The following is a 12,490-nucleotide window of genomic DNA, read 5'->3' as shown; positions in this document are numbered from 1 at the left end:
TTCATGCATGGGGTTTGAAGATCAATTTAGGGCTCTCCTAGTAGCTATAGAAGCTGCTAATTCCACAGCAACGAAATCAACTGTGAGGAAGGAAAGAGAGTTGAAGTGCTTGCAATGTTCTATTAATTATGACAATAAGAAGGGAAATATTGGGAGAGACAGAGTAAAAGGGAGGGATTTTTCTGGTGTTAATGAAGCCTAAAATTTTGTCTTGGAATGTTAGGGGGATAAATGACGTTAATAAACGCCTTCGTATTAGAGCTCTTATTTGTAGTTGGAAGGTTGATGTTGTTTGTCTCCAAGAAACCAAATTGAAATTTATCGATTGTAATATCATTTGTAGCTTGTGGAGATGTGCCTTTGTTGGTTGGATCCCTTTACCTTCTTCAGGGGCTTCAAGTGGTATCTTGGTGATGTGGGATAAGAGAGTTGTTGAGTTGGTGGAGGATTGTGTTGGAGTTTTCTCGGTGGCTTGTGTTTTAAAAAATATTGAAGACAGTTGGCTTTGGGCTTTGGCTAATGTTTATGGGCCAAATAGAGACCGGGATAGATTTATGTTGTGGGGTGAATTGTTGGGCCTACATTACTTGTGGGATATGCCATGGTGTATTTGTGGGGATTTTAATACTACTCGTTTTCCTAGTGAGAGGGAGGGTAATTCTTTTTTGTCTTCTGCTATGGAGGATTTTTCTCAGCTTATGTTTGACTTGGAATTGCTGGATTTGCCTTTGGTTGGGGGGAAATACATGTGGTTTAATTGTAGAGGCAGCTCAGGGCTGGACAGATTCCTTGTTTCTTCCTCTTGGGAGTCTCATTATCTGAGGGTAAGTCAAAAAAGTATGCCTAGGGTATGTTCTGATCATTTTCCTGTTCTTCTTGATTGTGGTGACATTATCGAGGCTAGACGTTATTTTAAATTTGAGAATATTTGGCTTCAAGTTGAGGGTTTGGTAGATGAGGTGAGAAGCTGGTGGCATTCTTATTATTTTTAGGGGACTCCTAGTTTTGTGTTGGCAAGTAAACTTAGAGCTTTGAAGGCCGACTTGAAGATGTGGAATAAGGAAGTCTTTGGGAATGTAGAGCAGCAGAAAAAATCTCTTTGGGAAAAGCTTCAAGCCTTAAGAGTCAGAGAGGAATTGTGAGGAATCATTGTCAAGAAAAAACGAAGAGTTGTTAGAACTTGAGAGGGTGCTTTTGTTGGAAGAAATTTCTTGGAGGCAGAAATTGAGAGTCTTATGGCTTAAAGAGGGGGACAAATGCACTAGTTTCTTCCATAAAATGGCTAATTCTCATAGATGTAATAATGCCATCGAGTTGCTCAAAGCTGATATTACTGTTCTGTTTTCTCCCGATGAGATTCATGAGCATGCTGTACAGTTTTATTGTTCTCTTTTAACTGAGACGGTGGATTGGAGACCTAAACTCGATCGGCTGATTTTTGAGTCTTTGGATTCTGTTTCAGCAAACTGAATTGAGAGGCTGTTCGAAGAGGATGAGGTGTATCGGGTGGTTTGTGGGATGAGAAGAGACAAAGCTCCGGGCTCGGATGGATATACCATGGCTTTTTTTCAAGGTTGTTGGGAGATAGTGAGGGCGGAGGTGATGCATGTTCTCCATGAATTTTATGATTATCAGAAGTTTGAGAAGTCGTTGAATGCAACTTTTATTGCTCTTATCCCTAAGAGAGTAGGTGCTTCAGAGTTAAAAGATTTCCGACCTATTAGTTTGGTGAGTGGAATTTATAAGATAATTTCGAAGGTTTTGGCTAAACGTATGAGCACGGTAATGGAGAAGATTATTTCAAAATCTCAAAATGCTTTTGTTAGAGGCTGACAAATTATTGATTCTGTGTTGATTGCAAATGAGTGTTTAGATAGTTGGCTTCAGGAAGGTGAATTGGGGATTCTTTGTAAGCTGGACATGGAGAAGTCTTTCGACCATGTAAGCTGGGATTTTCTGATATACATCGTTAGAAGATGTGGCTTCGGTGACAAATGGTGTGGTTGGGTTAGACAATGTATTTCGATTGCTATGTTTTCAGTTTTAGTTAATGGTCGGTCTTGTGGTTTTTTAAAGAGTTCAAGAGGCTTGAGACAAGGAGATTTGTTATCTCCTTTCTTATTTATTCTTGTTATGGAGGCTCTTAGTCGTATGGTGGAGGCTGCTGTAGGGGGTGGATTTATTTCAGGTTTTTCAGTGGCTTCTTCTTCTAATGGCTTTACTTCCGTATCTCACTTACTTTTTTCCGATGATACTTTAATTTTATGTGATGCCATTGAGGATCAAATTAAAGCATTGAGGGCTGTACTGTTGTGTTTTCAAGCCATTTCTGGGTTAAAAGTGAACTTGGGTAAATCGGAGTTGGTCCCGGTAGGAGTTGTTCATGATATTAATGACTTGGCATCGTTTTTGGGATGTAGAGTCTCTTCTCTGCCCATGAAATATCTCGGCCTCCCTTTGGGGGCATCGTTCAAGGCAAATTATATTTGGGATGGGGTGGTTGAGAAGATTGAGAAAAGGTTGGTGGCATGGAGAAAAGAATGTATTTATCTAAAGGGGTTAGAATCACCCTTATTAAGAGTAGCATTTCGAATATATACCAACATATTTTCTTTCTTTATTCCCTTTACCAGTTGGTGTGGCTAATTGTATTGAAAAACTGTATAGAGCTTTTTTGTGTGGAGGTTTGGGGGAGGAGAAAAAAGTGCCTTGAGTTAATTGGAAAAAGGTATGCTGTCCTATTGATGTTGGTGGTTTGGGTGTTCGTAATTTGTGTAGTTTCAATAAGGCTTTATTGGGGAAGTGGTTTTGGAGATTTAATAAGGAAGAGGGTGCGATGTGAAGAGGGGTGATTGTCCGGAAGTATGGTAGTGATTGTTGTTGTTTTGGGGGGCGGGGTGGGGTTGGGTTGGTGTACTAAGGAGAGCAGGGGACTTATGGGATAAGTTTATGGAAATTCATTAGAAAAGGTTGGGATAATTTTGTGAAACGAGTTTATTTTGGGGTAGGTGATGGCTCAAGAATTCGTTTCTGGTTTGATGTTTGGTGTGGTGAGTCCACTTTGTATAGAGCATTTCCGAATGTCTTCAGATTGGCTGTTAATCAGCAGGCTTCTATATCAGAGATGATGAGTTTTTCTAATGAAGAGGTGCATTGGAATGTCTGTTTTTTCAGATCTGTTCAGGACTGGGAAATTGAGGAGGTTATTGATTTTTTCAAGTTGCTGTATCCAGGGAAGACATGAAAGGGATCATATCCTCTGGAAAAGTACAGAGACCAATAAGTTTTCTGTTAGATCTTTTTATAAGATGATGAATGGTCAGCAAAATATTTCTTTTCCTTGGAGGAATATTTGGAAGGCTTGTGTTCTGTCAAAAGTTGCTTTTGGACAGTGGCAATTGGAAACATTCAGACTGTTGACAATTTAAGAAAGCATGGAATGATGGTTATGGAGTGTTGTTTCATGTGTAAGAAAGCTGGAGAATCAGTGGATCATCTTCTTATCCACTGTGATGTGGCAAAAGGGTTATGGGAAGGGGTGTTTAGAAGAATTGGACTGTCCTGGGTTATGCCAAAATCAATGACAGAACTACTTGCTTGGTGGCCTAGAATTCATTCTTGCTCTCAAGTTGCAGCGGCGTGGAAGATGATTCCTTTGTGTATTATGTGGTGCATATGATTGGAAAGGAATGAGAGGTGTTTTAATGATAGGGAACATTCTGTAGATGATCTCTGGAAATTTTTTATGTTTTCCCTGGTTTCTTGGTTTTCAGCCATTGTTCTTAATGGTGGGGCAGTCCATGAGTTTTTGTTTTTGCTGTTTTAGTACTTGAATGTTCTTAGGTGTTTCTTTTGTATACTTCCTGTGTACATGAGCTTTGCCTACTTCATTCATTGAATAAAACTTTTACTTATCAAAAAAAAAAAAAAAAATTGTCTTTGCATTTTGTCCCACCCAATTGTAGTCATATGGCATTAAGAACTAAATTATGAATTCTTCTATTTGGAGTCCATGAAAAAAACCTTTCCCACAAGCAAGTCAACAGATTATTATTGGAAACTCTAAACAGATTTGTGGTTCTCTTAGTCCAATTTCCAATTTTTTTAGTTCGGTGCATAATCTTGAGATCTTTTATTCATTTGTCTCAAGCCATCTGGCTTGGGCCCTTGATTCATTAACACACCAAAGTTAATTATGTACAGGGTTACCTTATCTTCTGCATCTTCTATTCAAACTCATATTCTACTCCCTGCAGTATTTCCATGATAACATGTTCACATTTTGGCTCGGCAACATATTCTGCTGTGTCTACCAAACTAGGGGCATTTTGTTTGTGTTTAATTAAGAGACTGGTGATATTTTCATTCAAGTGTGGATATCTTTAAACAAGTCATGGTCCATGGTTTTGGGCCTACATCTATCATTTGGGTCCTGGTCTTTGTTCTGTTCTGAATTAGGCTTTGTTTTTTTTGCTTGTTGAGTCTTTGACATCTTGCATGGAAACTGTTTTTTATGACAGCTTACCATGAGAAGATCAATTTTTAGTCTTACCTGTAGCATTATATAAAAGAAATGGCTTCTGCTGACCCTTGGCAGATATGTCGTGTTGAGGATCTTCTTGTGAATGGACTTATCAGAGGCAGTATAATTCACATCCACAGGGCAAGGACTGTTATTATTGATACGGGTGGTGTGATTACTGCTTCAGAATTAGGTAAAAGAGTCTGATTATTACTGTCTTTAGATTGCTGTCTTGTTCCCAATTTGTTTCTCTTCTAGCAAGATTGGAATGCTAACAATTTGTCATTTTCTATTGATGAAATGTATTAAGTATAAAAAAACAATGTCTATTTCTTGGAAAACGAATCACCTTATGTTTAAGGCTTCTAATAGTCAGAGATCTTTTTTTCAGGTTGCAGTGAAGGTATTGGAAGGGGAAACTATTCCAATGGAGCAGGTAGTGGTGCTGGACATGGGGGCAGAGGGGGCTCTGGGAATTTCAACGGGAGGGTGAGCAATGGGGGTGACAAATATGGTAATGCTGATCTCCCCTGTGAATTGGGTAGTGGAACTGTAGGCCCTAATCAATCATATGGGCATGTGGTTGGAGGCGGGATGATAGGTAATGTTTATACAATGAAACCAGTGTTTATCGACCAAAATGTTCTCCTTTGGTTTTGATTATTTACCTATGAATGCTCTCTGATGTTTAACTTAATGAGCAGCCAACTTTTTGCCCTTTTCTTGTGCTTCATGGGTTTACATCAATCAACCTGTATCTCTGTAAGATTATACCTAGATATGTTTACAAATTCATGTATCATTTTTACTAGTAATGGGATCAATCCAGTGGCCACTCGTAAAGCTTGATGTTTATGGATCTTTGAGGGCTGACGGTCAAAGCTTTGGTAGAGCAGTGAGATATGGCAACGGTTCTTTGATTGGTGGACTTGGTGGAGGTTCTGGTGGGACAGTCCTCCTTTTCCTTCAAGAGCTTAGGCTTTCAAAGAAATCGTCTTTATCTATTGTTGGGGGCAATGGTGGCCCTCTAGGTGGGGGTGGCGGTGGCGGTGGGAGAGTTCATTTTCACTGGTCTAAGATAGATGTTGGTGATGAATATGCTCCAGTTGCAAGTATAAATGGCTCCATAAACAATAGGTATCCCTATTATTCTGAGAAATAACTTTCATATCAGTAATACATGTTCGGTACGTGTACTTGTTGTTCTAGCAAATCTGAGATTTCCTTTTTCCCTTATTAGCTGAAATTGTAATATGCATGGGTGGATGACCCTGTTTCAATATAATATTCATCATATCCTGATACTAACCCAAAATAGGATGCATGTATATGAGATTTTATAGGTTCTCCATAAAGAGAGCATTCTCATAAAACAGGTGATAGAGAGAGTACTTTTATTTAGAGAGCCTTAACTAGAAGTCTAGAATGCCGTTTTTTCTTTTAAAAAATTTGTCTACCATTTTTCAGTGGAGCATTATTTGATACAACCTATATTTTTTTAGTAGTTTCCTAGCACAAATGGCTCTGATACCAAAAGGCACATATGTACTAGGTTGAAAAGTTGGACTAGAGCTTAGTATACTAAGAGAAGGCAAGAGAATGGTTGGAAAAGAGAGAAATGGATTGTAGAATAACACATTAAGAGACTGCCACTCTCTTTCCATCGCTTCTTACACTGGGGCGAGGCCCCTATTTATAGATTGATGGGTTTAGGCTTAACATACTTTAAAGACCACATTGACAGTGTGCATATTGAATTATTGCCTTGACAACAGCTTATTTATTGATTGTGAAGATCCCAGCTGCTGTGGGGGCATAGAGGACTTGCCTATGTCAGAACATGACACGGGGAACAACAATATACACTGTTCTGAATTTAGTTTATCCATTAGTAACATTATTTTGAGCCAAACTGATCTGTTAAAAGTATTTTTTTTTGGTAATTAAATAACGCATGGCAGAATATATACTCACAACCTCAAAGCCCCCACATATCTGTGGGGCTTGGAAGTAAAAAAAAAAAAAAAAAAAAAAGAAAATATATCACACACACACATATAAGAATGGTTGATTCTCATAAGAAAAGAAAATAGTTGTTAAAGTAAATACTTCATGATTTTTTTTTTAAGGGGAAAATAATGTCAGTGAATACTTTTATAATATTGTCAATGATTTTTCATCCAACTAATACCATAATAGAATGTAAGATCATGGGATGATTTTTGAAGTGAACTTTTCACGTGGACCAAAATTGACATATTACTCATTCAGTTGCTTCAGCATGAGTTCATTTAAGAATTTCATATTTGATACTTCTGCAAGAAGTCTATATAAGTTACTAAATCAATTGGATTAAGGCTTGCTTGAATTTAGTTGAGTGTGTGACACATGCCCAGCCAATATTGGGCTTTACTGTTGCAACTTCGCAAGTACCAAAACTAGAAACCTTAGAATCATCACAAATATCTGCGACATATAGAATGGTAAAGAAAAATGGATCCACTTTTGAGAAAGTGAAGGATTAGTCAATGAATAAGATGAATGTGAAAAACAGATATGGTTTTCAGCATATATTTTGAAGAAATTAGCTGCTTTCAAGATGCTTGAACTTCTTTTATTTATTTATGCATTTTTTCTTGAAAATGAAAAAATGCTCATCATGTCTCTTTGTTAGTCCTTCCTTTTAGGTCTCAATGTGTCATCTTAGGACTCTTTAGTACAATAAACAAACTTAAATTTTTGTTTTATTTTAAATAGCTCTTAAGAAGATGGATTTAGGACCTGTTCATGTAATTACTGCATGATAGTTGTGCCTATGAAAAAAATAACTGCATGATACTTGTGTCTAACAGCGGAGGTGCTGGGCACAATGGTGGTCTTCGTGGAGAGGAAGGCACAGTTACTGGAAAAAAATGCCCGAAGGGCCTCTATGGTACTTTCTGCAAGGTATGCCCCCATTCAATTTTATAGTCTTACATTGACACCTGTCTTTAATACTTGAAATATGCATCTGCCTTGCTCTATAAAAGGATCAGTGTTGCCTATATAGCATCATGTCTTAGAAAGCATTGGGTGTTTTTCCATTACATTCTATGAATAGCTTTAAGTTTGAGATTATTCCATATTTGTGGAGGGTCATAAATTTGAAATCTGTCTACCATCACAATACAGATCTCTTACATCGGAAAGCTACACTTCATTGTTCTCTTTTCAATTTCAAATTATAACTTTCTTGAGAAACTTGGGTATATTTCCGATGGATTAGAATCCTTAGAGTTCCTACCCAAACTCTAGACCCTAGAGTAAGAGAGAGAAAGAGAAGCATGAAGTGGGTCCTAAAACATTTATTGTTACAATTTTTGGTAGGATCTGCATCACGTGTCTCTCTCTTTTTCACTCTAAACCTTAGGTTAGAACTTTTGGGAATCATGATCTATTTTATGTGTACATGACTTCCCTCCTTTTTGGGTAAAGATTTATTGTTATAAAAGGCAAAAAATGGGGTAACTCCTAGGGTTGGCTCAAGTGGTAAGAGCCTTGGTCTTGGTGGTATTCTCCCTCTAGGTGGTGTAAACAATTTTTAGAGGCCATCAGACTGGGAGAATGTCTCATTGAATTGCCCGAGGTAAACTTGCAAGTAGGGGTGAAAACCGACCTCATTGGTGCAGTTTTTGGGTAAAACCGACGCCAACCGACGAGGTGAGATTTTTCGGAGGAACCGACTGTAACCGGTTGATGGGGAGGAGGAAAACTGTCCGTATCTGCTCCGGCGGTTCTCTGGCGGTTCACGGTTGGTTCTCGATTCTCCTAGCGGCGCTGGTTCTCTGAGATAGTAGAGAGAGAGAGAGTTACAGAGGGGAGAGAGAGAGAGGATTTGAAACTCAGAAACGGACGCGAATTGGGGAAGAAGAAGAAGGAAGAAGAAGATCAAAACGACGCCGTTTGGTTCTAAATCCAACGGCGTCGTTTAGATGTGTTTTAATCACAAATGGTAGCATCAAACGACACCGTTCCACTTAAGTTTAAGTGGAACGGCATCGTTTTGTATAGGTATAAATTAAAAAAAAATATATGTATATGTGGTCGGCCGGTTTAGCGGTTTGAACCGGCCTCAAACCGCGACCGAACCGACGGAAGTCGGTTTTGTTAATTTTCTGCCGCCCGCCAACCAGTTCCCTGGCGGTTCCGGACTCCGGCGGCTGGTCTGTGTCGGTCACGACAGGTTTGTCGGTTTCTTGTACACCCCTACTTGCAAGGAACTGGCCTGTGAACCCCAGGATTATTCAAGAATTTGTTCCAGACAGATTCCTAGTGCCAATGAAAAAAAAAAGGCAAAAATTGGGTGAGAATTGGAGGTTTTAATGTTACCTGATTCCTTAGTGAAAATCGAGTGAGACTCATTTGCTTCCACCAGTGGCAGAGTTTTCAAACTTGTTTGCTTCCTTCAGTGGCAGAGTTTTCAGACTTCAGTTTTGAGGAACCTTCCTTGATATCCCACCAGTGGGAGGAGGCTTTTACATGGTCGAATAAGGGGTACGTTCGAATTGCTTTCTCATCTTCTCAAAGTGGGAGGTTCACATTTCTCGTGTGTCTTAGAAGCAGATGGTTAGAGTTTGCTCTGATCATTTCTCCATTCTTCTTTATTGTGAGCAGTTTTAGGGTGGCAAATGGTATTTGAAGTTAAAAAAAATGTGGCTAGAACTAGAAGGTTTCATGGAATAAGTTAAGCAGTGGGATTCTTGCAGTCTTCAAGGTTTTCCAAGTTATACTTGGCACATAAACTAAAACCTCTTAAAGTGGATTTACGAGTTTGGAATGCAGAGGTGTTCTGTGATGTTTGTAAAAGAATGAAGCTCCTCTTTGAAGAGTTATGGGTCTTTGAAGTGATTGCAGGGAAGTTTGAGGAAGGAAATGTGTACTTGTCAAAGTTGGTAGGACATTGTCCAAGAGTATGGAATCCAACTTGCCTACCTATTATATGTCATCATTCCCAACCTCCATTTGGAGTTCCAAACCAACTTGAAAAGCTACAATGTGATTTTGTTCAGTGGGAAGGGATGGGAACAGAACATAAGCTACATCTCTTGTCATACTGGTTCGGTGTTAGGCCTGCAACCCGACCCACCCATACTGGTTTTGGACCCAACCCAGTCATTTGTCTGCCAAAAAATAAAAAACTTGGGTTGGGTCAGACCTGAGTTTTTTTTGGGTGGCGTTTACAAAGAATTAATTTACTAAGTTTATATAAAATTTTTATTACTAATGATTACACTCGTTATCTCTCACAAACCTAATCTTTTTTCATATAAGAGATGCAGAAGATAAGAAGATTGTTTGCAAAAGTGATTTTCTGAATTATGACTTACAAATAAACTTTCCATGTACTTAGCCAGCTCTGATAATTCTGATTTAAACATATTGAACATGGAAACAATGTCTCAAATTCCTTGCATAATAGCATCTCCTTTTCAGAATGTAGCATAACCATGCAAAGACAAACACATGGATAGAGGCACAAAGACGCAAAAGCAGTTGTACACATGATACAAACAGAGGGAGGGAGGGAGGGAGGAAGATTACTATCAACTTTACTATCTTTAAAAGTATTTGCAGCATCATTGATTACCCAATACAACTACACAGCCAGATCCTTTACCTAACTGAATTCCCAAGTTTCCACCATCTTTACTGTATCAATGTGTCACAACACTCCACATGGCAAGTGATAAGGTTATGGCCTTGCAGGTCATGCTCTTCATGTAAGCATGATCCAGCACATTGAATATGATCAATTCTTGTGCCATAATTAAACAGTTCGGCACCTGTATTTTACGGCCAGCATGTGTATGCTTCTCTTCTGTGCGAAAACTCAAGGTGGACAAACTGTGCGAAAACTCAAGGTGGACAAACAAGGACAAATCAAGGAAGGTCAAAGGTCAGATTCTAACAACAATGATGAAAGTGTCCACTCACCACAAAATATGTGATAGCTGTCTAAAAAGAGAATAAATTGTGAAAAGGATGAAAAAAACCAATGAAAATGAGATACAAACTACACTACAAGAACTCAAATATATCGTACTTGTACATTTTCCTGACAAAAAAAAACTTAACGGTCAGATCAAGATTCAATTTTTTGTTAGGAAACTAGTAGTCATTGATCAACTACCATTGTGGAGTTCTTACCTGTCAGGATGTTCTGTTCTAAAAACATCAGAGAAAGTGCCTCTGCATTTCACTAGTATGCGAGGCTGAGCACTCTACCAATTAAGTAGAAAACGATTTTGGTGGTGAAAGTCAAGGACATTCATTATGAGCCATTGAAGTGTCAGGGCTCATGATATAGATAAAATGAAAAACGAAAAAAAAAACTTATAATAGACCTGGTTAGAGGCTGTGAACAGCATTCACAAACAACATAACAATGAAGTCTTAGTAACTCCTAAAAAAGCATTAAGTGCAATCTATACCTTAGCCTTAATTTGATTCTTCATTTAAGCAAAAAAGCTCGTATGTCAAATATAATAACAAAAAATATGCAAAAAAGGCATACTGCAGTACAGAAGTTATTAAGATGCATGTTTCATGAACAAAACAACATCCCTCATGCTTATGAATGATATGAAATTACTCATATAAGGCAGACAGATTAGTAGTAATTTTTCTCATGATTCTTAACAAATGGATAAAGACAAAGCAATTCAGAGACTGGCAATCAAACTTCCAATACTCAAGTTAAGATTAAATTTTTAAACAAAAGATATCTAACAATAACACCATACTCAATCCATTATATAAGGAGCAAAAAAATGCCCAATGGTTTTATATATGATAAAGATATACAGCTCTTTTCTGAAGCTTGGAAAACTTTGGCTGCAGCCATAAAATCCTCTGTCCTCCCTCCTGTACAAGATCTGATGTACATCTGTCAATTTTCACATCTTTGCATTCTCTTGCTAAAGCCCGATTATCTGGAGAATGTGGCTGCAGAAAAATATTGACATCATTGCTCATAAAAAGAGTCAAAGCAAGCAATCCTAGAACTATAATAGAATACCCATTTTTAGTAGATCGATCATGTGATCCACCACCTTCATTGTTTCCTAGTTCTAAAATTGCTAAAAAAAGAAAGATATTCTCATCTGTCACCACCATCCATCCACCACTTGGGTGTACGATTTCTTGATCCACCTAAAGCTCTTCCTCAGAGACCCTTTCATCTTGCCCTCCACATAACAGACCTTGTATCCAGCAGTCTTCTTCTTCTGCAATTCTGGGTCATTGAAGCTCCATCTTTTAGAAATAGACCCAAGTCGGCTTTTCTCTTTCTTAATTTTCACTTCCTTTCCTATCTCGTTCAGCTGTGCAGATGAACCAGCATAATTAACACAAAAAGTCAGAACCTGTGAGCGCCTCCGCTGGCCCCATCGGTGTCGGCTATAGATGCTCTTAGAACATCGGGATGTGGAAACTTGCCCAAAGATCCAACGGCAATCTGAGAAGGAATAAGGCGGTGACAAACGGAGGGGAAGGAATAAACGATGACGAATGGAGGGGAACGGAGGCGATAGGAAACAGAGGTGATGATGAAGAGAACTGGGGAGGGCTAGCGGCTAGGGTTTGATTTGTCAGCTTAAGGTTAAAACGCGTTACTGTTGGGTTGCTTGAGTTGAAACCGACATTTAGTGGGTTCTACCCGAAAGTTAGTTCAAACCGATTCTAACTGGTGAATCAGGTCGGGTCTGCGATTTTTCTGCACAGGCCTAGGGGGAGTGTAGGCGGTGAGGAACTTGATACTTTTTAACTGAGCTCTTTTGGGGAAATGGCTATGACAATATGCTTATGAAAGAGCCTTTGGAGGGTGCTCGTGGACACAAAGTAGGGTAGCTTGGGTGGCGGTTAGTGTGGTCTTGAAATAAATGGGTTTTTCAGGGTTGAGCTTTGGAAGAGTATTAGAAGAAGCTGGGG

General features: G+C 38.8%; 1 protein-coding gene across 3 annotated transcripts in view; it reads left to right on the top strand.

Annotated features, from left to right (window-relative positions):
- LOC122280995 overlaps positions 1-12,490 on the top strand; it is a 49,724-nt gene that overhangs the window by 28,116 nt on the left and 9,118 nt on the right. For all 3 annotated transcript variants that reach the window (XM_043092172.1, XM_043092173.1, XM_043092174.1), the window contains exons 10-13: positions 4,598-4,715; positions 4,914-5,123; positions 5,335-5,659; positions 7,375-7,468. In XM_043092172.1, the coding sequence (XP_042948106.1) occupies positions 4,598-4,715; positions 4,914-5,123; positions 5,335-5,659; positions 7,375-7,468 (747 nt within the window). The remainder of the gene's footprint in view (positions 1-4,597; positions 4,716-4,913; positions 5,124-5,334; positions 5,660-7,374; positions 7,469-12,490) is intronic.

Source organism: Carya illinoinensis, chromosome 11 (genome assembly GCF_018687715.1).
Source record: "Carya illinoinensis cultivar Pawnee chromosome 11, C.illinoinensisPawnee_v1, whole genome shotgun sequence".
In the NCBI taxonomy this organism is placed as follows: Eukaryota; Viridiplantae; Streptophyta; class Magnoliopsida; order Fagales; family Juglandaceae; genus Carya; species Carya illinoinensis.
The sequence above is the reverse complement of the archived record's forward strand: the minus strand, read 5'-3'. Positions and strand labels throughout refer to the sequence as shown.